Source organism: Orcinus orca, chromosome 1 (assembly GCF_937001465.1).
Source record: "Orcinus orca chromosome 1, mOrcOrc1.1, whole genome shotgun sequence".
NCBI classification, from domain to species: Eukaryota; Metazoa; Chordata; class Mammalia; order Artiodactyla; family Delphinidae; genus Orcinus; species Orcinus orca.
Genome location: NC_064559.1, coordinates 39,369,178 through 39,391,587, shown reverse-complemented (window position 1 = coordinate 39,391,587; position 22,410 = coordinate 39,369,178). Strand labels below are relative to the sequence as shown.

At 47.6% G+C, this 22,410-nt stretch overlaps 2 protein-coding genes across 8 annotated transcripts in view; both read left to right on the top strand.

Annotated features, from left to right (window-relative positions):
• Positions 1–2,004: 2,004 nt before the first annotated feature.
• On the top strand, positions 2,005–18,046 carry IRF6 (interferon regulatory factor 6). Of its 5 annotated transcripts, none has more exons than XM_033438090.2 (8): positions 2,005–2,203; positions 6,723–6,899; positions 10,466–10,670; positions 11,690–11,818; positions 14,242–14,400; positions 15,436–15,828; positions 16,538–16,656; positions 17,312–18,046. In XM_033438090.2, the coding sequence occupies exons 2-8, from the start codon at positions 6,726–6,728 to the stop codon at positions 17,534–17,536; spliced, it is 1,404 nt and encodes a 467-aa protein (XP_033293981.1). In that variant the 5' UTR covers positions 2,005–2,203; positions 6,723–6,725; the 3' UTR covers positions 17,537–18,046. The 5 variants fall into 5 exon arrangements, with proteins under 5 accessions (XP_033293981.1, XP_033293982.1, XP_033293980.1 ...); XM_033438089.2 differs by having other exon boundaries at positions 2,042–2,289; XM_049710046.1 differs by lacking the exon at positions 2,005–2,203 and adding an exon at positions 2,450–2,601.
• A 154-nt stretch (positions 18,047–18,200) lies between these two features.
• The window catches only part of C1H1orf74 (chromosome 1 C1orf74 homolog), a 9,733-nt gene continuing 5,523 nt past the window's right edge, over positions 18,201–22,410 (top strand). Inside the window, exon 1 of one of the 3 annotated variants that reach the window (XM_004275301.3) lies at positions 18,201–22,276. The gene's annotated coding sequence lies outside the window, so the exon portion shown is untranslated. Of the gene's footprint in view, positions 22,355–22,410 lie in introns of all 3 variants that reach the window. The other 2 variants (XM_033438093.2, XM_004275300.4) reach the window with 2 other exon arrangements.

Sequence of the window (22,410 nt, the reverse complement as noted above, 5' to 3'; positions counted from 1 at the left end):
TGCTCTGCGACAAGAGAAGCCACCGCCATGAGAAGCCCGTACACCGCAATGAAGAGTAGCCCCCGCTTGCCGCAACTAGAGAAAGACCATGTGCAGCAACGAAGACCCAATGTAGGCAAAAAATTAAAAAAATTTAAAAAACCAAAAAACGTGTGGGTCAAACAAATATCTCTAAGCCAGTCTCATCCCGAGACTAGAGGATTTGAAGGGCCCTCCCAGCTCAAATTTTCTGATTCTAAAATATGTGTCTTCCAGGGAATTCCCTGGCAGTCCAGTGGTTAGGACTTGGAGCTTTCACTGATGTGGCCCCGGGGTTCAATCCCTGGTCAGGGAACTAAGATCCTCACAAGCCACACAGAGCAGAAGAAAAAAAAAATGTGTCTTCCAGAGAAGATCGCTAAGAAATCACCTTAGTTATGGTAATTTCAGCTACTGGAAAAGTGAATGTCCGTGTGTGCACTCATACTTGTATGCCATTGGGCTTTTGGCTCCCCTCAAATGACACTCCCCTGGTGGTCTTCCTCCATCACACACACCTGCAGTGGACTGTTTGCTTGGTCTCAGGAGCCCAGCCCTGGGCCAGATGGAAGATTTGGCTTGTCCGGTGAGCTCATCAGCAGTAATAGACTGGCTGTGCTGATGAGATAGCCCTTCCCTTCCCCTAAGTGAAGGGAAGAGTGGCCACAAGCAGTGACTGAGACAGAGGCTGCCTGAGTCAGGATCTGGACCTTGCTGCCTTCCCAGGCCTTTGCTGGCTATGTCACTAGGCTGAGTTGGGACTAGGAATCAAGTCCACAGTATTGCACAATCACATTCTGAGATACTGCAGGTTATGGGACCTCAATATCTGAATTTGGGGGGGGACATAATTCAGTCATAACACTACTCCATCATGGTCTCTAACTCATTGCTTTAAACTCCAAAACCTAAGTACCCTGCTTATGCCCCTTCTTACCTGTGACAGCCTAGTGCTTCCACATCTCATGTGCTAGTACACAGCTCACTGTAAGCGTGTACTTTACATGGACTGGAGTTCTCTGCAGTGGGAAAGGTGAGGGAACTTTTATCAAGCACCTGTTAGGGGACATACAGGCCTTGAATTTCACGTAACAGTAGATGTCTGTTTATTCCATGAGGCAATGCCAATATGGTACTTTTTATCCTCACACCAATAAAAATGGTATTTATACTGCACTTGGAAAGTGCCAAATACTGTTCCAAGCACTTTACATGAAGTAATTTTTTGAATGCCCACAACGCCCCTTTGAGGTGGGTACTATTATTTACCTCCTTCTACAGATAAGAAACTGAGGCCCAGACAGCTTAAAAAACTTGCCCAAGTCTGTAGTAACTGATGGAGTTGGATTTGAATATCAGTAGTTGGCTCCAGAGGCCATGCTTTTAATCATTACCTGATAGTATTTGGAAAAGGCAGGACTATTATTCTCATTGAATAGATGAGGAAACTGAAACTGAGCAGCTAAGCAACTCACTCAGGGTCATAGGGGTAAAAGGCAGAGTGAAGGCAGAATTCCTGCCCTGTAAGCCACAGGGCTTCCCTCACAAGGGACCAAGTGTCCTGAGTCCCTTCCCAATACCCCACTCCACTTACACAGGCCCACAGGTATTAGGGCCGACCCAGAATCTCTAAATCCTTATTTGTAGTTAACCGTCTCCATACCGCAGGGTGATTATGGGGCATGAAGGAAGGGAGGCACCTTCTCGACTTAGATCTAAGTCTTTTCGACTTATTTTTCCTCCCAGTCGCTTCCAGTTCAGAAGACCACTAGCCCCAAGGGGTCAGGCCTAGACCCCAGTCCCGGAATTTTCTCAGCCCGGATTAGAAGCGGGGGAGGGCGGTGGGGAAGGGGCTGGGGGGGCTGGGCTGCCCTGGAACACAGAGTATCATATTTCTCGCAACCCGCCAATCCTGAACGCATGGGGGCGTGGCCACACCTGGGAGGCGTGGCCGGACGGCAGATGGGTCCGCGGCGTCCCGAGGCGAGGCGCTGACGTGAGCTTGGCTTACCTGGGCGGGGAAGGTGAGGGCCGGTGTGGGACTGGGAGCGGAGCCTGCAGTCCCTACCTGCGCAGAGCCAGGTGTTGCTTGCCCAACCGGCCGAGGAGAGCAGTGGCGACGGGTGATCCTAACTGGGACTTGGTTCGGAGGGACGTTCGCTTCTGGCAGCCGGATTGAAGAAAGGTGGGGGCGCCAACGTCTGGAGCCTCGCTTGAGGGAGGGAGGACACGCCCGCCGGTGAAGAAGCGTCCCCTCCAGAGTTTGTGGGGGTGAGGAAAGCTTGCTTAAGGACATCTGTTTGTTTGGGGATACCCTCTAGGGCTGGGTGCCCATCGCTCTGCTTCAGGTAGCTTTCGGGCGGTCCTAGCCCGGGGGCGCTGGGCCCTTACCGACCCCCTACTTCTGTCGACTCCCTTTCCCTCCCGCCCAACTGGAGTGTGCGGCTCTCGGGCCCCTACCCACCAACCGTCGGGGAGCGCTAAGGCTCCTCCACCACGCTGGTCCTCCCAGCTCACCGCTCCGCAGGCCCCTGGATCCCGAAGAGGGGATTTCCCAGGCCGGCCGGCCGGCCCTTGATCTTGGTGGGTGTTTTGGGAAATTGCGCGTCGGGGCGGCCAGTAAATTTAGCCAGTTTGTTTCCTCTCCTGGGATTTGTTTAGCACAGTCAGGCCCCTGCCCTGGGCCTGAGAGACACCCGTGAATTTCCAAGTAGCTAAGCTACTTGCCGGCGAGGGTGGCGCCGGGCGTGGTTGCTCGGGGGGTGAGGCCCTCTTCGCCTGAAAGGGCTGGAGGCCTGGTGTAGAGAAGTGGGGAAAGTCTTCCAGGCCAGACTGGAAAGCAGGCCCAGGGTGCCACTGTTTACAGGGAGCCTGCTGTGTGGTAAAGGGGTCATCCCTACCCCAGCCCTGCTCGCTTGGTGGATGTCACAAGTGGAAGCCAGGGAAGGGAGAGGAAGAAGGCGTTTGAGTAGGGGTTGGTGAAGGCTGGTGTTGACCTAGGAGAGTAGTTTTCGATGTTTGTATAATGCGTGACAGCCGCACCTATACCCTGTAGCTCCCTCTCTCCAGCCCTCAACTTCAATCAAGCAGGGAGGCAGGGCGTGGGAATTATGGCTAGAGGTCCAGAATTTACCCCTAAACAGGGCTAAACTAAATGGAGGAAAGACTGGGGAACTTGGAAGATGGCATTTCAGGTCTCTCCAGGAGGAAGGGAAAAAGCAGGACCACGCCTGAGGCCTGTCTGCAAGAAGTGAGGGTGTGTGTTTTACTCTGAGCCAAACCATTGACGACTGAATCTTGGCTTTGGGGTGGCCATGTTCCTGGAAACTAGTCTGGGCAGGGGCCGCAGAGGTGGCAGTACAGGTGTTTGTAGGGGACCTGTTCCCTGGAATGGGGGTGTGAGAGAGGATGGTTTATGCCTTGGGGAGGTTGATAGTGTCCCTGCTCAGTGCCCAGTATGAGGGGAGTGGATGGGTTAAATCTTTGTTCTTTGGCTAGTTGAATACCTGTTGGAGACACAGGCCTTGAATTTTGCTGTGATGGCAGCTAGAGATACCAGAGCTGAGTTAAACTAGGCTAAGCTTGTTCTGTGGGCATTGGGATTTGGGTGGTGAGAGTGTTCTGAAAGAGAACTCTGGTTTAGGTGTGTTTAAGGCTGGGTGTCATGCAGTCTCCTCCCTAACCACTTCGTTGGCCCTCCATGCTGCTTGGATCTTTGTTGATGTTTTTCATTTACTTTCTTGGTGTATAGAAGAAGGGAGGGACTTAGAAGCCTGGGTGCAGTGGCAGGATATGGTACAGCAGACTCTGACTGAGAAGTGTTGGGTCCAGGCCCCAGATAAAACACTTTGCTGTGCCTCAGTTAACCCAGCTGTAAAATGGGGATGATAACAATGGGGATGATAATTTCATTATGAGGATGAAATCAGACACGTTAAATAAAAGCACATGTAAAAACTGTTAAGCCTATGTAGATAGAGGATTGCTGTTACCGTGGTTTCATTAGCTGAAGGCCATCATCTTTTATATCTCCCAGTGGCCAAGAAATGTCTTAGCTTCCTGTGGTTAAAAAAAAATACTACTTGTAGTGTTTTGTTTTTAAGTTGTGAATCGAAACACGTCATTGTAGGAAAATGTGAATCGTATATAAAAGTACTTAGGCACGTATAAAATTCACCCACAGTCCTATCACCAGGTAACCACTAAGAACTTCTTGTTGCATTGATGTATTATTTCTTTCCCTTTTCAAAAATTCTCAGTGCTTATGTACACGAGTGCATATTATGGTACAAGATGGAGATACTACTGTACAGTCAATATTGTATGATGCCTTTTCCCCCCTTAAGTACATATTTAAACATTTTCCCAAATCCAGTAAACATTCTTCAGATGCCTCGATGTTAATGGCTACTTGATATTGCAGCCTATGAATGTCTAATTAGATATTTTTCTCTGTGATTTTGGTTGCTTCCAAAGTTTCCCTCTCTGCCTGTTCTTATAGTCTTAGGTGCTGGGTGGCTGGTGGAGGAGATCTCGGTGGACTTTCAGAAGGTGGAGAGGGTTAGCTGTGATGGAGGTGGGGCATAGAGGAGGAGGAGGCTGGGGCAGCGTTGCTCCTGTGTACTGCCATCTTGGGAGAACGCTGAGAACGCAGGGCTCTAGATCTTAGTCATCGACCTCTAAGGGCGGCTGCCTCTCCCTCCCCGTCACTCTGTGCAGTTCCTTGCGTTGGCCTGGTTGCCTTAATTTTTTTTTGATGTGCTGTGGATCAACTAGGATAAGCCCTTTTCTTCAAAGCCCATGATCTGTCAAGAGGTGGATTTCACGTGTCTGCCGGGCCTCGACACAAGACTGACCAATATTGCAACAGAAATTCCCGAAAGCCCCTCACTAGGTGGACCAGTTTGCTGCCCATTTCCCTGTTCTCTTTGTTCTTCCCTTACCCCATCCCCCTTCCTGCAGGCCAGGACTGAGGAAGAGAAGGCTAGAACTTGCCCTGGGGAGAATATGCATTCCCTCCTCCTTATAAGGTAAATGTTCTCTGTGGTTTGATAGCTTGACTTTGCTGTCCTACAGAGCAATCTACATCAAGGCCAAGAACCTGGGGGTGGGGGGCCCTTGAATACCGAGTGCTACCTCACCTGCCCACTGTGAGCTGCTCCCAGGGGGGAAGGTTTCAGTTGCAGAATTTGGTAATTGGGTCAGAAGGCTCAGGTGAGAGCAGGTCCTGCCGTGTTCTTAAAGTGCCAGTGACCGAGCTGGGTTTGAGTTTTCCCGTTTGTTGGGGGCCTGGCTGGGGAGAGAAGTGGCCTTAGGACCCACCCCTTAAGCTAAGTTCCTCCGAGGGGGAAGCCTTCGGCTGACTCAGCTGGTTTGGTTTCTGAACCGCGATCCAGGTGGGAATCTTTCTGGGTGGGAAGGTGACTTATTTGTCTTCCCTTTCTCAGGTCAGTGGATGTTTGAGCAATTCCAATGTGGATTTCTTCAGGGAGTCTGATGAGGACATTGTGTTTAGTAACTAATGTCGCTCTTGTCACGCAGTAGCTGACGGACAAATATTTGTTGAATGAACGTTCTTTTGCAGGCCTGTCTTTCTCACCTGAAGTAAAAACAAAGAGAAATGAGAACGCCAAAAAATCTAAACACAACACCCCAGGCAAACACTTCTCCGGTAACTGCTTTTTCCTTTAGGCACCCAATCTGGGTAGGCCTTTGTTTCCCGCTGTGAGTGCTGGCTGCCACCGAATGTTATCTGCTACGCTATGCCCTTTATGAGAATCAATTGCAGACTTTACCCAGGCTGGCTCCAGCAACCAATCAGTTCAATTCAGCCTCTGTGGGGAGGTAAACAGACCCAGGCGAGGAGGCTGTCCTAGCAGTACAGAGCTTGTCTTATGACTGGTTTTAGTATTCTATAGGGTTAGGAACTGTGGTATTTGATCATTCTAGGGCATCTTAGCTTTACCAGACTCAGATACAGGGCAGGGTTCTTACACTTTGTCTCCAGTGCTCCCAAGCCTTCTCCTAGACACTGGATTGTCATGGGGATAACCAGCTCAGACCCCCCCCCCCACCCCGCATTTGGGTGGCCCAGAGAAAGGAAAACTGACTTGAGGCCCAGCTCTCAGATCCCTGTGGATACACTGCCTGCTCATCTATGTAAGTGAGGACTTTGGATCCAGGGACCATCCCTCGCCTACTTCTCTCTTATCACGATGCTGTCATTTCTTACTAAAATATTCCCATTCACCTTAGTTGTCTAAGAAGAGAGCATGCTTCAAGTTCTTGCCTATATACCTGCTGTTTCCATAACTTTTTTCTTCCTTCTCCCGAGATGAGATTGAAAAGAGCAGTTTCTCTTCTCTTCCCTTGGTACTTGCGGAAGGACTGTTTTCCAGCAGGGATGACATCATCTCTTTATTTTTCTGCCTCAGGATTTAAATAGAAGAAATGTGATCTACTTACGTGATAAGTCTGATTTGGCTAGAGCATGAAAAATAAATGGCTTTGGAATAAGAATCAAAAGAACCTTTTAACCTGTTTTCTTTTCTTCCCCACCTGGCACAGTTTATTCCCATATTTAGTTTCTTTGCTGTAATCTAGTGAAACTGTAGTTCTATCATATGGGAACAGTGGCTGGGAACTTTTCCCAGGGGCTGGCCTAATTCTCCTCTCCCCATTTCTTCCCCCTCCCGCCAACCCAGATCATGGCTCTCCACCCCCGCAGAGTTCGGCTGAAGCCCTGGTTGGTGGCCCAAGTGGATAGTGGCCTGTACCCTGGGCTCATCTGGCTACATAGGGACTCCAAACGCTTCCAGATTCCCTGGAAACATGCCACCCGGCATAGCCCCCAACAGGAGGAGGAAAATACCATTTTCAAGGTAAAGGTATTCTTTTACCATCTGACTTGAAGTGTTTTCCAGTTCTCTCAGACCTTTCTGGTTTTTTGTTCTTCTGTTTTCAATTTTGGCTTGAAGAAGGTACTAGATCCAAAATGCTCATGCAACAAAGAGAATGTTTATGATGTGGGGCGGGGGCAAACTTAGCAGGCATAGTAATTTCTCTTGTTGGGGCATGTCTGTTATGGTTGAGGGCATTTATTCTTTCCCATTGGTCAAAGCTACTCAACTCACATCCCAAGGGATCCCAGGTGTGATTGGCTAAACTCCTGTAAGTGCGTGTATGCTGTGGTTGTTCTAGAGCTCCCAAGGGTCAGCCAGCAATCAACCCTTCATTCGCTCAGGGCTCTTGCACTGGCCCGGGAATGGCTGTCCAGATCAGGGCACAGCTACTGAGTGTTAGCAGGCTCCTAACAGCCTGTAGCATGGGTGTCGAGGGCCCTTTGCAAGTTTTTCTTTTGATGTTAAAACATTTTGCCCCATCCATAACCTCCACTTAAAAATGAAAGGCGATTTAATTACAGGTTTTTATTCTACAAATATGTTTTCTTAACTGAAGAGTAGCTCTGATGTGAGAGTTATTTTGCTTCACTGAAAATAAGATTGAATCACATGGCATTTCATAAAATATAAGTGAAACCAAAGTCTAAGACAGAAGTAGGTGGGAAGCTAGTTGTGGGAAGGGGTATTATGTGGTTTGTAACTCCGCAGCCCATGCCTCTGCTCCAGACCAGCTTCTCTGTGCCGGTTAGTCTTCCATCTCATGAGTAGCTTTAGTTCCTGCACTCCCAAGACATGGAGAAATGAGTTTCCCCATTTCTTCCCTGACTATAAGCTGGAAGTCAGAAGTGAAATCCAGTCCCTACCCTGAGCCCCTCAAGACTGATGCTCCAGGTTCTTGCTGAGACTGGGCCAGGAAAGGTGGGCTCATACCTCAAAGGAGAGCCAACTTAGAGTTGTTTCCCACCCAACTCAATTATATTGGGTGTAGAGATGAGAGGTAGAGAAAAAATTGGCCTGTGAATACTTAGAAAGTAAATGAATGCTTTTAATGTAAAAATTAAATAATGACATGAAAGTGGTAAGGAAAACATCTGTAAATCAGCACCAATTATTGGAGCTGGCATCAGAGGGGGATGGGCCTGCCCTGGCCCAGCTGGCCTCTCGCTGTGGCCTTGGTCTGAAACTGGACTTGCTGTTGAAGTGCCTGGTGGTGGCTGGCCGTTGGGGAGGAGGCTGGTTCCTGAAAGCTCCACTCGTGAGAATGTTCTGTATGCTTAGGGCTTGAGGAAAAATTGGCTGTGGGAAGCTGCTTTGTCTTACTTATATCTGTGTATCTGTTTGCAGAATGCTAAGGGAGGGCCTGGGTGTCAGGAGAAGAGTGAGGGTGCTTTCACAGATCCCAAGCTCTGACAGGCCTTTGGCAGGATATGGGGTGTGGGCAGTTCTGACTAGCATTAAGTGGGTGCCCGCTGCCTACCCTAGGTCCGTTATCTCATTTGCTTCTCGACAACACTGTAAGGGGGGCGGCACCCTCATGTTATAGATGCAGAAGCTGAGTCTCAGAGGGGCTATGTAACTTGCCCAAGTCACACAGGCAATAAGTGGTGGGGTTAGGGTTTGAACCCAGGCCTATCAGCTCCCCCATTATCAGACGGCCCCTCCTGACCAGGAGCTGGAAGACCTGGCTTCAGATCCTACTACCATCACTTGCATGTGTGGTCTTGAACAAGTCACATAATCTCTTTGGGCTTTAGCTTCCCCTTCAGTAAAATGGGGCTAAAACCAGTCTTGCCTGCCTCACAGGATTGTTGTGAGAATTGAGTGAAATCAGTGTATGGGAAGGGACTCATACATTGCCATAAAAATGCAGAGACTTGTGTCCATTTTAGGAAGAGAAATAGGGACCTGCCCAGTGACCAGAATCTCAGAAGCAAGACTCAGAATGGGTTTGAATAAGGGATGTTTATAAAGCACAGCGATTGTCACGTGGTGGGTACCACCCTCTGCTGCCTCAGCCTCAGGTTCTCTGCATCGTCTGAGTGGGCCCTGGGGAATGGCTGTGTTGTGAGCAGGATGTTAGTCTGGCTGCTCTCTGTGGAGGGGCAGGGATTCAGGGAGCCACAGAAAGCTTGCAGACCTGGGCCAAAGTCAGCACAGCCCAAGCCAGCTGGATGGGGCCAGAGGGGGAGTGGGCACGGAGGATCAAACAAAGAGAGGGGAAAACGTGAGGAGGCAGCAGCCAGGTACTGCCAGGTGCACCTGGGGATGTGCCTCTCCGACACTAGGGACTGGTGAGGCTGAAATCCCCTACAGGGGGTTGGATGGAGTGGAGCCTGCTGAGTGCCCAAGGGCAGCAGCTTTGTCAAACTGCTTCATTCCATACTGCACGTCAAGTGGAGGAGCCCCCAGGTCTGAGAAGATGATAAGAAGAAATGAGTGAATTGGAGGAGAAGGATTTAGCTCGGCTATTGGGAGAAGCTTCCTCGTGATTGTGAGGCTCTGCAGGGATTGACTGAGGGAGACCAGAGAGCTCAAAGGATGGGGCCAGAAAAATTCCATTTCGGCTTGAGGAAGCAGTGTACGTTCAGGAGCGGAGGCGGGGAGTTGGGACTGGAGAAGCGATATGCCCTGTCCGCTTGAACAAGCTGCCGTGTACTTCCTGATCTTGAGTCCTCTGCAAAAGACATCCCCCTTTTCTGCACCAGCACATACGTCACAAGCCCTGAAGAAAGTGTAGACATCTGAGATATGTTCACAATGGGGGAGGGCTGATATCCCGTGAACAGACACATAAATGCCTGTTAGACCTGGAAATTGAAAACCAGAGAGGCGGGGCCACACTGGTTTTGGCCCAGGCCACCAGCCACTGGTGTTCCCAGCAAAATGTTCCCAATGCGGGAGTTTGAGGAAGCAGGGAAAGGCAGGTGGTGTGAGTTTATTAGGACTTGACGCCCTCAGCCTCCCACTGAGGCAGGCTGAACCCCCAGAGCGTGCTTCCTGCCCTCCTATGGTCTGCTACTCCTAAAGGTACTTGGTTTCAACAGTTTTTGTGCATCAGATGGAAGACTGAAGGGAGAGGGAACAGCAAGCCTAAATTCTTCATATCATACGCCATCTCCCTTTCTCTTCTTATTATATAAGCAATTCATGTGAAAAATAAGTCAAAACAAAACAAAATTACCTGAAATCTTGCTATCCAAAAGTTACCATTAGTATTTTGGTGTATATTTGTTCCAGATTTTTCTTTATTTTCAACCCTTCATTATGGCCATTGTAGTCTTGACAGATGTTGCTGGCACAAGCACTTGAGACGAGGCTCCTCTTTTTAAAATATTGTATTTGCATTTGGCTTAATTTCTCTCAGGCCCTGCCTTGCCTGGTCCCCAGCGTGGTGTTTCCTGCTGCAGTCTCTGTAAATTGGAGTTGGGGTGATGGGGCGGTCAGGCAGGGCTGTGTGTATCTGTGTCTGTATGAGGGAGGGCGGGCACACTTTCCAGTGTTTCTGGGCAACAAGCAGGCACTCACTGCAGTTTCCTATCCCTCAGGCCTGGGCTGTGGAGACAGGGAAGTACCAGGAAGGGGTGGATGACCCCGACCCAGCTAAATGGAAGGCCCAGCTCCGCTGTGCGCTCAACAAGAGCAGGGAATTCAACCTGATGTACGACGGCACCAAGGAGGTGCCCATGAACCCAGTGAAGATATATCAAGTGTGTGACATCCCCCAGCCCCAGGGCTCTATCATTAACCCAGGTGAGACCCCAGCTGCTGGGGAGAAGGTGGACAGTGTGCCGGGTTCCGGGCTGGACCCTTAAAGCGATAGTCGACTTGAAAGTCGCCTCGCTTACAAAGTTGAAGACTGGTAAAGCAAGAAATCCTGTCCCTAGAAAGAACCCAGAGAACAAAAGATATAAACTCAGCAAAGTCTTCCTGCCCACCCAGTGGAACAGTAAAGCATTAGAAAGAAGAGGGGGTATTGAGTTCTGTAAAAAAATAACTTCTCTTGGGACTCAACACTGAGAAGAGAGGCCAGATAGTTTAGAAGAAGGAGGGATTAAAACTTAAAAGGTCTGAGTTATAAACCTCGTTCTTTCCATTTCACTACTTGTGGGACATTGAATCAAGTCATTCAACCTTTTGAGCCTCAGCTTCTTCCACTATAAAATCTGGGTTCTCATCTTTCCTGTGTATTTCAAAGGCTGTTCTAAGAATCAATTGACATGACATTATGAAGGCTATTAAGTTCTCTTTATAAATGATGGGTAAGTGATCATTTAATTTGTATGGTATTTTTCCTAGGAGAATACCACCTGATCCCTATGTTTACTCAATGTTTAGCAAGTTCCGACTAAGAGCCAGATTATTTAGACTTGACCTCCAGTGAATCTAGTGAGGCTCTGCCATGAGGGAAGGGTCTGTCTTCACATTAAGCTTACAAAGGAGAGAAGCTGTGCTCCTTGGGTCCTTAGAAGGGATGCTAATGTGTAGAAAGGGGTTTAGAGTAGGAATTAAAAGATTTCTAGGAGAAGGGAGTAGGGTCTGCAGCTCCTGGATAGGGGAGGGGATGAGAGCTTGCACTGGGGCTCCGTAGGAGGAGCTGGGAGTGGGGTGAACACCCTTGGTTCCCACTCTTTGGCATTGAGGGTGCACACTGAACCCAAGGAGCCTCTGTGCTGGCAGTGCCTAGCTTGAACAGTGGGTCAGCTGCAGGGATGACAGTGCAAGGTGAGCGGCTCACCTGTGACCTTTGTGTGTGTCTGTTTCTCGGGTAGGATCCACTGGATCTGCTCCTTGGGATGAGAAAGATAATGATGTGGATGAAGAAGATGAGGAAGATGAGCTGGACCAGTCACAGCACCACGTTCCCATCCAGGACACCTTCCCCTTCCTGAACATCAATGGTGAGTGGGGTGGGGGGTGGGACAGAGGCATGGAGAGGATGTAAGGGGCTTTGATTTTGCAACCGTTGACACCATATCCACCATTGCACTGGGAGCAGCGACCAGGCCCTGTGACCAGGCTGCCAGTCCGTTAGCAAGTAGGAGTCATAGGCAAAGGAACTCCGTAGGCACAGTTATCCCAGTGGGGTGGCTTCTAGGCAGAGAGAGCATCTTCTGAATCTTATGTGATAATTCAGAGAAATTAAAAAATTAAATTCATTCTCAATCCCGCATACAAATACACAAGCTGTTATAAATTTTGCTGATTTCCTTCAGGCCAAGTGCAGAGATCATTTTCGTGAATTGTAGGCAAACTCTTCTGCTATTTCCCTCGGTATAAATTTTCTGTCACTGCCTTAACAGCGTCTGCTAAGGCTGTATCATGGGAAACTTGTGGCTCTACAGCTCTTAATACTAGGCTCTGATAAAATTTATCTACTAGAGACTTTTATCTTTTTTTAAAATTGACTTTTTGAATTCAACTTCCCAGGAAGGATGAGTTTAGAGGTTGCAGGGTCACTGTGAGACAGAGCAGGTACTGCATCTCCCATTGCACATTCTGAGGGTGCTCAAACACAAGGTGAATTGCTCTTCCACAGCATCTTCACTTGAACTTTTCACTGACATGCTCCTAGTCATATGACTTGCATTCAGTTGAGTAGCTTTTCACTACTTTTCTAAGTTCCATCTGGCTGCTAGGGTCAAATGAGATACTTTTGCCACCTAGGAACTTTAGTATATCAAGATGATTCCTGTAGGATTTTGGAGTACCCTACTCTAGGTGATGCCCCTTCTCTTGAGAATCAGGAAATGACTCGTATCTGTCTACTTGCCCTCCTTCACTTACCCTGTCATTTATAACTTTGCAACCAAGTGATGAGTAAAGACAACGATCATAGAGCTCTCTCAGGTTAATACTGCTACAGCTACATTCCCACTTGGTGCAATTTTAAGATTTGGACATTTGGAAATGTGAGATCCTTTCCCAAATCTTTGGCTGACTCATTCTGCTATTCTCACCCCTTAAAAGGATGCAACCCATTTCCAGAATCCTGATTTCCCCCTTTTTTTTTTTTTTTTTTTTTGCGGCACGCGGGCCTCTCACTGTTGTGGCCTCTACCGTTGTGGAGCACAGGCTCCGGACGCACAGGCTCAGCGGCCATGGCTCAGGGGCCCAGCTGCTCCGCGGCATGTGGGATCTTCCCGGACCGGGGCACGAACCCGTGTCCCCTGCATCGGCAGGCGGACTCTGAACCACTGTGCCACCAGGGGAGCCCCTCATGTCTTTTTTCGGTACGCGGGCTTCTCACTGCTGTGGCCTCTCCCGCTGAGGAGCACAGCCTCCGGATGCGCAGGCTCAGCGGCCATGGCTCACGGGCCCAGCCGCTCCGCGGCATGTGGACCGGGGCACGAACCCGTGTCCCCCGCATCGGCAGGAGGACTCTCAACCACTGTGCCACCGAGGAAGCCCCCCCTCATGTTTTTTTAAAGCTAATGTTGTGTGGCCTTATGTTATGGGCCACCTTGGATCCTTTATGGAAACATGTGAACATATATTAAAAATAAAAAAGTAAAATACATAGATATAACCAGACTCGTATACAAAGGGTCAAAGAAACCTTAACCTCTGTGATTTCAGAGCTGTTGGGCAGAGGAAGAAGAATTGTTGAAGAATAGATGCTTAAAAGGTGAGGCTAGGAGGAAAAATCTGTAAACTTTGGAGTGAGCCAACTTTGACAATAGCAGGTATATAGGATGTGTTTTTCATTCTCTCTTTTAAAAGCTTTAACTGGATACTTTTGAATAAATAATACTCTTACATGGTTTAAAATTCATAATGGTACAAAAAGGAAATCAGCTGAAAGGTTTTCCTTCTAACTTGTCTGAACAGCTCCTTCCCTGGAGGAGACAGATCTTTCCAGGTTCTTGAGTATCCTTCCAGATGTTTCATGCATGTAAAAACGTATGTGTTTGTTTTTAAAGGAATTTCTATACATTAACACTTATTCGAAGCTAATCAATCAATTTAGTTGAGTTCATTTTATGGAAGACAACCAGTTTCTGTTTAATCACTGGGTTCAAATTTTGTAACAGGGAGTCTCTCATTCATGCCTGCTCTAATTTAACCCCAGAGAATACCCACTTGTCTGTTAATCATCAGCAAATGCATGTTTTCAGAATTATGAGTTTATGAGAGAACTAATAAGATTAGGAAGCAGAAGCAGGGGAACCTTATTTCTTTTGGTGTTTGTTGGGGGAATTACTGATGGGCTGCCACACTGAGTCGTGGTCCAGTGTTGGACCTTTTAGATTTGAGAGCTTCGGACCCAGGTGATATGCACGTGTGGTGCTCCTGCCTGCTCACCCACATCCTTCTTTTCTAGGTTCTCCCATAGCACCAGCCAGTGTGGGCAACTGCAGTGTGGGCAACTGCAGCCCCGAAGCAGTGTGGCCCAAAACGGAACCTCTGGAGATGGAAGTACCCCAGGCACCTATACAGCCTTTCTATAGCTCTCCAGAGCTGTGGATCAGCTCTCTCCCAAGTAAGTGAGCCTTGATATTCTAGGTGGATCTTCAGCTCCTATTACAGTCCATTTCCTGCCCCACCTTCTGCCTCCATTTCTTTGCCATGTATAGAATAGTCCCCCAGGCAGCCTCTGTGTCTGGTTCCTGGCTGGCTGATGAGTCACCAGCCCATACCTACTTGCCCATGGGGGTTCTCTGATTGGTGCTGTGCAGCTCTAGGTTACTCACCTATTAGGTGGGTGGAAGGCCTGGGTTTATCAGTTTGCCCAGGGGATTTGAGGACAAGGTCAGTTGTGGGTTGGGGAAGTTAATGACTGGATTTGATCAAGGAGGCTCTTGGGTTTTGAGGGACTTTAGGACCCAGAGAAAATCTCTTTCTGAATGGGGTACAAATTGATCTCAGTGAAGAATCATTGTCATTGCACCTCCCTTTCACACTACATATGGTAGGGGAGGTGCCAGGGGAGTACTAGCATTTTGTCCAAGAGGCTGATAGCTTTGATAAGACCTATAGGGTTCAATGGACACTTGCTGAGTGAAAATTTACTTTGTTGTGCACTGTGTCCTTCTGTGATATATTATTAGAACATATCAACAGTGTGTGCTCATCTGTGTAATTTTCAGAAATATGCCTTGGTATTTCTTATTGTTCCTCTGGTTTCTTTAAACAGTGAGTCAAAAATGATACACAAACCAGATGCTGCCTTAGTTTTCAGCTCCTTCCAATGCCTATTGATGTAAAGACTCAGTCAGTACAAAATGGGGAGACCGGGACCCAGAACTTTGGTTGGAGAAATTCTAGCTTTAGGGTGTGGTGACTGAACAGTGATAGTATAGATGGAATTTGAGCTATTTGCTTCAAGGCAGCCTCTTGAGTGAATATTCCAGGGATATGTTGATGTCTCCCTTTGTTGCATGAAGGATAACTATGGCAATGGCCTTCCTGAATGCTGGTTGAAAGGTGGCTTGATCTTGATGGACTTGCATGAGTCCTAGGGATGGATGGGCAGAGCAGCAGAGCAGGACTCTCACTGTCCCCCCTCACCTTGCAGTGACTGACCTGGACATCAAATTTCAGTACCGTGGGAAGGAGTATGCACAGACCATGACGGTGAGCAACCCCCAGGGCTGCAGGCTCTTCTATGGAGACTTGGGTCCCATGCCTGACCAGGAGGAGCTCTTTGGTCCCGTCAGCCTGGAGCAGGTCAAGTTCCCAGGTCCGGAGCACATCACCAATGAGAAGCAGAAGCTGTTCACCAGCAAACTGCTAGACGTCATGGACAGAGGACTGATCCTGGAGGTCAGCGGTCATGCCATCTATGCTATCAGGCTGTGCCAGTGCAAGGTGTACTGGTCTGGGCCATGTGCCCCATCGCTTGTTGCCCCCAACCTGATCGAGAGACAAAAGAAGGTCAAACTGTTTTGTCTGGAAACGTTCCTTAGTGGTGAGTCTTTTTTCAGACCATTGATGGTGGGAACTGCTGCCTGCAAGTATGTCTTCCTCCTTCCTGCCCCCCTTTCCTATCTCTGCAAAGATCTTAACCAAACAGTTTCTTCTGGAGGAAGTCACAGTAGAAGGGGACCTTGATTCTGAAAAAGAAAAGTGACGGGCAACAAAGAAGCGTGTTCCACTCCAAAGCTGTGCATTTGAAGCCAGTTTTAGGTGGTTATGGCTCCTTTATTGGCAGAAGAAGACAGCCTTGTTATTGCTCCCCACATTCTACCAGCTTATCCTTAACTTTGGAAGGTGACCCTGTTCATCATAATCAGCAAAACATATACTCTTCTCATTTGGGACACATTTGCATGGCAAATTTAAGCAGACATATTTAGGGAGAGCACTGAGATGTGAATTTTCCAATGTGATTTGAACCCTAAGTCTGGTTTAAGCGGTGTCCAATAGAACTCTCTGAAATGATGAAAATGTTCTATATTTATGTTGTTCAATATGGTAGCCACTAGCCACATGTGGCTATTGAGTATGTAGATGTAACTAATGTGACTAAGGAACTATTTAATTTTAATGAATTTAAATTCAACACCCACATGTTGTGGCCAGTGGCTACTATTCTGGACAGTATAAAAGAAAGTGTTTACTGAGTAGGTGTGGAATGACCCAGTACCCCAAACTCCATGCTCTTCCATGTTCTGCAGATCTCATTGCCCACCAGAAAGGACAGATAGAGAAACAGCCACCATTTGAGATCTACTTATGCTTTGGGGAAGAATGGCCAGATGGGAAACCTCAGGAAAGGAAACTCATCTTGGTTCAGGTGAGGAGATAATAATGTGTCAACAACTCTTTGCCTTTTTATCAATGCTTTAGCCCCTAGGTCTGGGCTTGAGCCCTGAGTGAGGATCCATCAGCCTCTGTGGGTTTTAATCCCATCAGATGTAGCAACTTGAGCTTTGTGCGTTGTACAAAGTAGGACCAGGCTGGAGAATACAGTGTCCTCAAAGCAAGTGACTGATTCAGGGGAGACCTTATTCTCTTACTGACGTTAGAGTCTTGCTGAAACCTAACAGGCTATGACTCTTTCTAGCTCTTTTAGTAAAACCTTTTGAGGTACTTTTAAGAACGTGTTCTCATTCTGGAAAATGGCAGCAAGACCACTTGGGTCTGGCTGTGGATTTGTGCATCAAGACAGGCAGCAGATGAAATTCGGGTAAAAGTCTTGCTAAATAAGCAGTTATTTATTTAGGCATGTGATGTGATGCTACTTCTAGGTTCTTTACCTTCATTTGAACCAAATTCTAAAGTGAACCTGGCAGGATGGTCCAGAGAGATGAAGGCATAGTCTGTATCTAGACATTAAAGTGGTGGGTTCCCCACAGCCTCACTGGTCCTTCCGTCAATCTTGGGCCCCTCCTGCTGTTTAAAAATACCCTTTCCTCAGTGGATAGCTGTGTGCTCTGTGTCCTGAACAGGTCATTCCAGTGGTGGCTCGGATGATCTATGAGATGTTTTCTGGTGATTTCACACGATCCTTTGACAGTGGCAGTGTCCGCCTGCAGATCTCAACTCCAGACATCAAGGATAACATTGTTGCTCAGCTGAAGCAGCTGTACCGCATCCTGCAAACCCAGGAAAGCTGGCAGCCCATGCAGCCCACCCCCAGCATGCAACTGTCCCCTGCCCTGCCAGCCCAGTAATCATGAACGCCATCTTCCTTCTCTTTTTTACAATATTGTACATATGGATATTTTTTATTAGATTTAACCAGCTTTTAAACCTTTCTTCTTTCTAACAATATTAGTACTCTCTGACTCTCCAAATATGCCTAGCTTTTAAAGTTGATTTAATTTATGGAAAAATCACCCTTCATACTTTCCCTTTCTTTTTTAAACCTCCCCATGGTAGTGTAATATAGTAGAAGGAGATTTGGCCTGGGAGTTTGGACACCAGGGTTCTAGCTGCAGCTTTGCTTCCAGTGGTGTGACCTTGAACCAAGTCATTTAGCCTCTGGGCTTCAGATTCATTACTGTAAAATGAAGGAGTTGGAATGATGCCTGAAATAATGCCAGCTTTAAAACTCTGACTCAGTGACTTCCTTCTACTTGTACAAGGCAAAACTGCCTGGAACAGAACATTTCTGCCTTGTTCTTGCACCACATTTTTTTTTTTTTTTTTTTTGCTTTCATTAAAGTTCCCTCAAGCACTGATTTGTCCAGGATTGATCTCCGTTTGACCTGTTCTGCTAGTATAGTAAGCTGGCTCCCTGATGGGGGAAGAGGGAGGGAGGGGCGCCGGCTGGTTGCTTGGGAACCAAGCTAGATATCTAAATAGAAATAGGTGCCAAAGTCTGAAAGTCACCCAGCCTGTGGAGTAAAAACTCACACACTGAGCTTCTAAGGGGAAGGTGTTGATGTAGAGGCTTAGGGATTCTGTAGAAGAATTGGCTGTCAGGTTTTCAACTTATCACCACTGAAATACGGGCATACCTCGGAGATATTGCAGGGCTAGTCCCAAACCACTGCAATAAAGTGAATATTGCAATAAAGCAAGTCACAAATTTTTTGGTTTCCCAGTGCATATAAAAGTTATGTTTACATTATACTGTAGTCTTTTAAGTGTGCAATAGCATTATGTCTAAAAGTACAAATGTGCATACCTTAATTAAAAATACTTGGGGACTTCCCTGGTGGTGCAGTGGTTAAGAATCTGCCTGCCAATGCAAGGGACATGGGTTCGAGCCCTGGTCTGGGAAGATCCCACATGCCACGGAGCAACTAAGCCTGTGCGCCACAACTACTGAGACTGCGCCCTAGAGCCCGCGAGCCACAACTACTGAAGCCAGCACGCCTAGAGCCCGTGCTCCACAACAAGAGAAGCCACCGCAATGAGAAGCCTGTGCACTGTAATGAAGAGTAGCCCCCGCTCGCTGCAACTAGAGAAAGCCCGCGCACAGCAACAAAGACCAAACGCAGCCAAAAATAAATAAATAAATAAATAATTAAAAATAAATAAAGATACTTGATTGCTAAAAAATGGTAACCATCATCTGAGCCTTCAGCAAGTCATAATCTTTTTGCAATAGTTACATCAAAGATCACAGATCACTATAACAAATATAACAATAAAAAAGTTTAAGTATTGTGAGAACTACCAAAACATCACACACAGACATGAAGTGAAAAAATGCTATTGGAAAAATGGCGCTAATAGGCTTGCTTGACGCAGGGTTGCCACAGATCTTCAGTTTGTAAAAAACACAGTATCTGCAAAGTGCCATAAAGCAAAACGATAAAATGAGGTATGTCTGTACCACTGTGTGTGTGTGGTAGACAACAGTATGTAACTCAGTGATAACCTTTGGAGAGGATAGAGCTCTCTTGTTCTTTTTTCCCTTCTTTGAGGAAGACCTGAGAGTGAGCTGGGCATCCAGGACCAGCTCCTGTGACCACAGAGGAGACAGGGACAGTTCCTCCTTGTATGGAGATGTTTACAGTCTTCCTGTCATTTGGAGTTTTTGTGGATGGGAAAAATGGGGTGTTGAATGTGTCAAGGTCATGGTGAAGAAGGGCTGGGCAGTGCTTTTCTGGAAATGGCTCACCTAGCACAAACCTGCTTGCCTCCCTTCCTGGTGGAGGTAGCTGGGTGTGAACATTTAAGGTGAAGAGTGTAGATTAAGGTGTAGAACATTGCAGCTATGGCTACAATTAAGGTGTAGAACATTGCAGCTCTGGCTGCCACAAACTGGTCTGATCTATTAACTTTTGCTCTGTCCCTGACCCTTTGACTCTGTTTTGTTTTTGTTTTGTGTTTTAGGATGAAATTATACATAATTTAAACTCCAGGACCTAAATGGAAAACAAGATGCTTATCTCTGGTTGCAGGTTCCAACCCTCCTGAATACTGATACCTATGTGTGCCATGCCATATTAAGAAAGTCCATGTCTGGTCTGCTACCCTTAAAGCAGGCCACCTCCTACTTGCTACTGTAGTTGAGCTAGCTGTAAAGTTGGGCTAGCTTTATTTCAAAAACCCCTCAATCACAAGTGGCAATGGACTTATTTATTTAGAAAGCTTAAGCTGTGGTTTTAGGGTCTCTAAGGGACCTAGTAGTATCTGCTGTTACTAAAGCATGATCAAGAGAAATCTGGGTGTTCTCTCTAAGGGACCTAGTAGAATCTGCTGTTACTAAAGCATGACCAAGAGAAATCTGGGTGCTCAGGTGCTCAGCTGTGAGCAGAAGTTGGGCTTCTAGAGACCAGGAAATGTGCAAGGTATAGGAACTTGATATTTTGGGGGCATTCTGTTGAGTGGGTGAAGTGAGGGATTTGGTCTTGATGTCTGGCTCCCTCTGTCTCTTATCTGCAAAGCTCAAAGTTAAAAAGAACCCACAGAAAATACATTGGGAGGGCAACTGCTGGATCTGGGCTGGTCCCTTCCCCTTATTCTGTGAGATGCTAACAGCCAGGCTGTACACCTGGGTGGGGGCCCAGAAAATGTGAGCTGGCAAAGGGTGTAGAGAACAGTGTTCTTAAGTGCCAAGAAGGATTGAACTTTTAGTATGTGATTGTAATGAAAAGCTGATGAATATGTTAGAGGAATGGATGAGTGGTTTTATGTAGTCTTAACCCAGTAGTGTAGTTTCTTCCTTGTTCTTTATCCTTTTCAGAGCACTGGGAGAGTGCATGCAGGGCTCTGCACTGATCTCCCTCAGTGCTCCTTCTGTGGTCCTGATGCCAGGTGTCCTTTCTTGGAGACTCAGTCTGCTATCTTCTTTGGTGGCTACACCACTCATTCCCTTGGTGTTTTCTACTTCCTTGCCTTCACCTTGCTTAAGACTGAGAAGGGAGTTAGGTGGTGTCCCCAGCTTTTCATTTTCTCACTGTCCACCCCGCTAAACTAGATTAGCTGTAGGTGTAAATTGGGAGGGCAAATGTTGGATCTGGACTGGTCCCTTGCTCACATAATTAGGTCCCTGGCTATATGTTCCCATAGCACCCTATAGTTCCTCTTTCAGAGTAATCAATTCCCTTGTAATTACTCAGTTTGTGTCCTGCATGACTACAGAGTTGCTGGAGGTAGGGACTGTTTGTCTTGGACTTTGCTGTCAGCCCTTAGCACAATGTCTGGTACATAGTATGTTCTCAAATATTTATTGTTAGAATAAATGCATTAACTCAATACGTCCTTCATTTCAGAAACTGATTGCTAACTACCATGGGAAAATAAAGTAAACATGGGGATGGAAAAAATTCTAAAATTAGTTTCTGCTCTGCTTCTGGCTCCACATTAGTGTGGGAGCCCCTACAAGCTGGACCTCCTTCCAGGCTGGCCCCACCTTTACTCTACAGTGGTCTCTTCACAGTCTGAAGATGCCACCAAGGTACACCCAGGAGTGAAACTTCCAGTGTAGGTGACTGCAGTTCCCTTAGCCTCTGCCCTGCCCACGTATCAATAAATTTGGGCTATTTCTTCAGATACGAATTTTCTCAAGAAATTCTTTCCCTTCGTGGTATGGGTCATATCACTGGTAGTTAACTTTTCAGTGAAATAACTTTTTCTTCCTAATGACCTGAAAAGCTTCTGCACCTCTGCCTCTCATTTCTCATGTGAAGTCAGCAAACTGAATTCCTCAATTTGAGCTCCAAGAAGGTGGGGTTTTTGTCTGTTTTCTACGCTGTAATACTTCCAGCGCCCAGAAGCATACCTAGCACACATTTGTTCGGAGTGAATACTCATGCACTTCACACCCTGCTTAGAGATGACAAACTTTGGCCAGGACACCTGTCCACCCACTTCTCGGAATTCAGCCTCTCAGGATTTAGGTAGGTCAAAGTAAAAAAAAAACTTTCCAGCACCCACAGGTGTGGATATTATGCAAAACACGTCGCTTGTCTTGAGATAAGTTTCGTTTGGAGGGGAAAGTACATTTCTCCAGAGACGAATCAAAGCGTGCTTTTGCGTCGAGTGCCCTGCTTCCGCCTTCCGGGTCAAACGGGACACTGGACTTAACACAGAAGGAGGGCAAGCGGCGGAGCCGAGGGCGGGCGGCGGCGGGATACTAGCTTCACCCGCCTCTTTCCATTCCTACGCAGACGGGTGGGGCCCACATCTGCGTAAGAATGGAAAGGGGCCGGAAGGGGCCGGGCCGCAGGCGCCCAGACTTCCGGTACTCAGCCGGGCTGCCCTGCGGGTAGTTCTAACGCGAGGCGCGCGAGCGGACTGGGTGACGTCAAGGAAGGCAGTGGGGCGGGGGACGTGTTGGGCATGCGCAATAAATTGACTTCGCCCACCCTGGCCCCGCCGGCGTAAAGGACCTGACCACGCGGGTGGGATTTCCAGTTTTGTGGCAGAGGGCGGGCGCCTAGCGGCTTTCTTGGCAGCGGGCAGGAAACTGGCAGGAGTTCCTGAGCCTGAACGTGCAGCGGAAGTAGAAGAACGTATGTATGTGTGAGAGAGACCTCTGCCTCATTTAACAAATTACGATACTATGCTCAGGAAACGGTGTAGGGGTTGAGGTGAGCCCATCGTCCGAGGGTCCGTGGATGTCCACTAGTAGGGGAAGGCGGGACCA

Bases quoted from the DNA above. Each gene is read 5' to 3' on its own strand.
- IRF6 (XM_033438088.2), top strand. From the start codon at position 5,639: ATGAGAACGCCAAAAAATCTAAACACAACACCCCAGGCAAACACTTCT. The intron at 5,690-6,722 runs GTAACTGCTTTT...CCGCCAACCCAG, and splicing joins CCCAGGCAAACACTTCTCCG to ATCATGGCTCTCCACCCCCG. The intron at 14,401-15,435 runs GTAAGTGAGCCT...CTCACCTTGCAG, and splicing joins GTGGATCAGCTCTCTCCCAA to TGACTGACCTGGACATCAAA.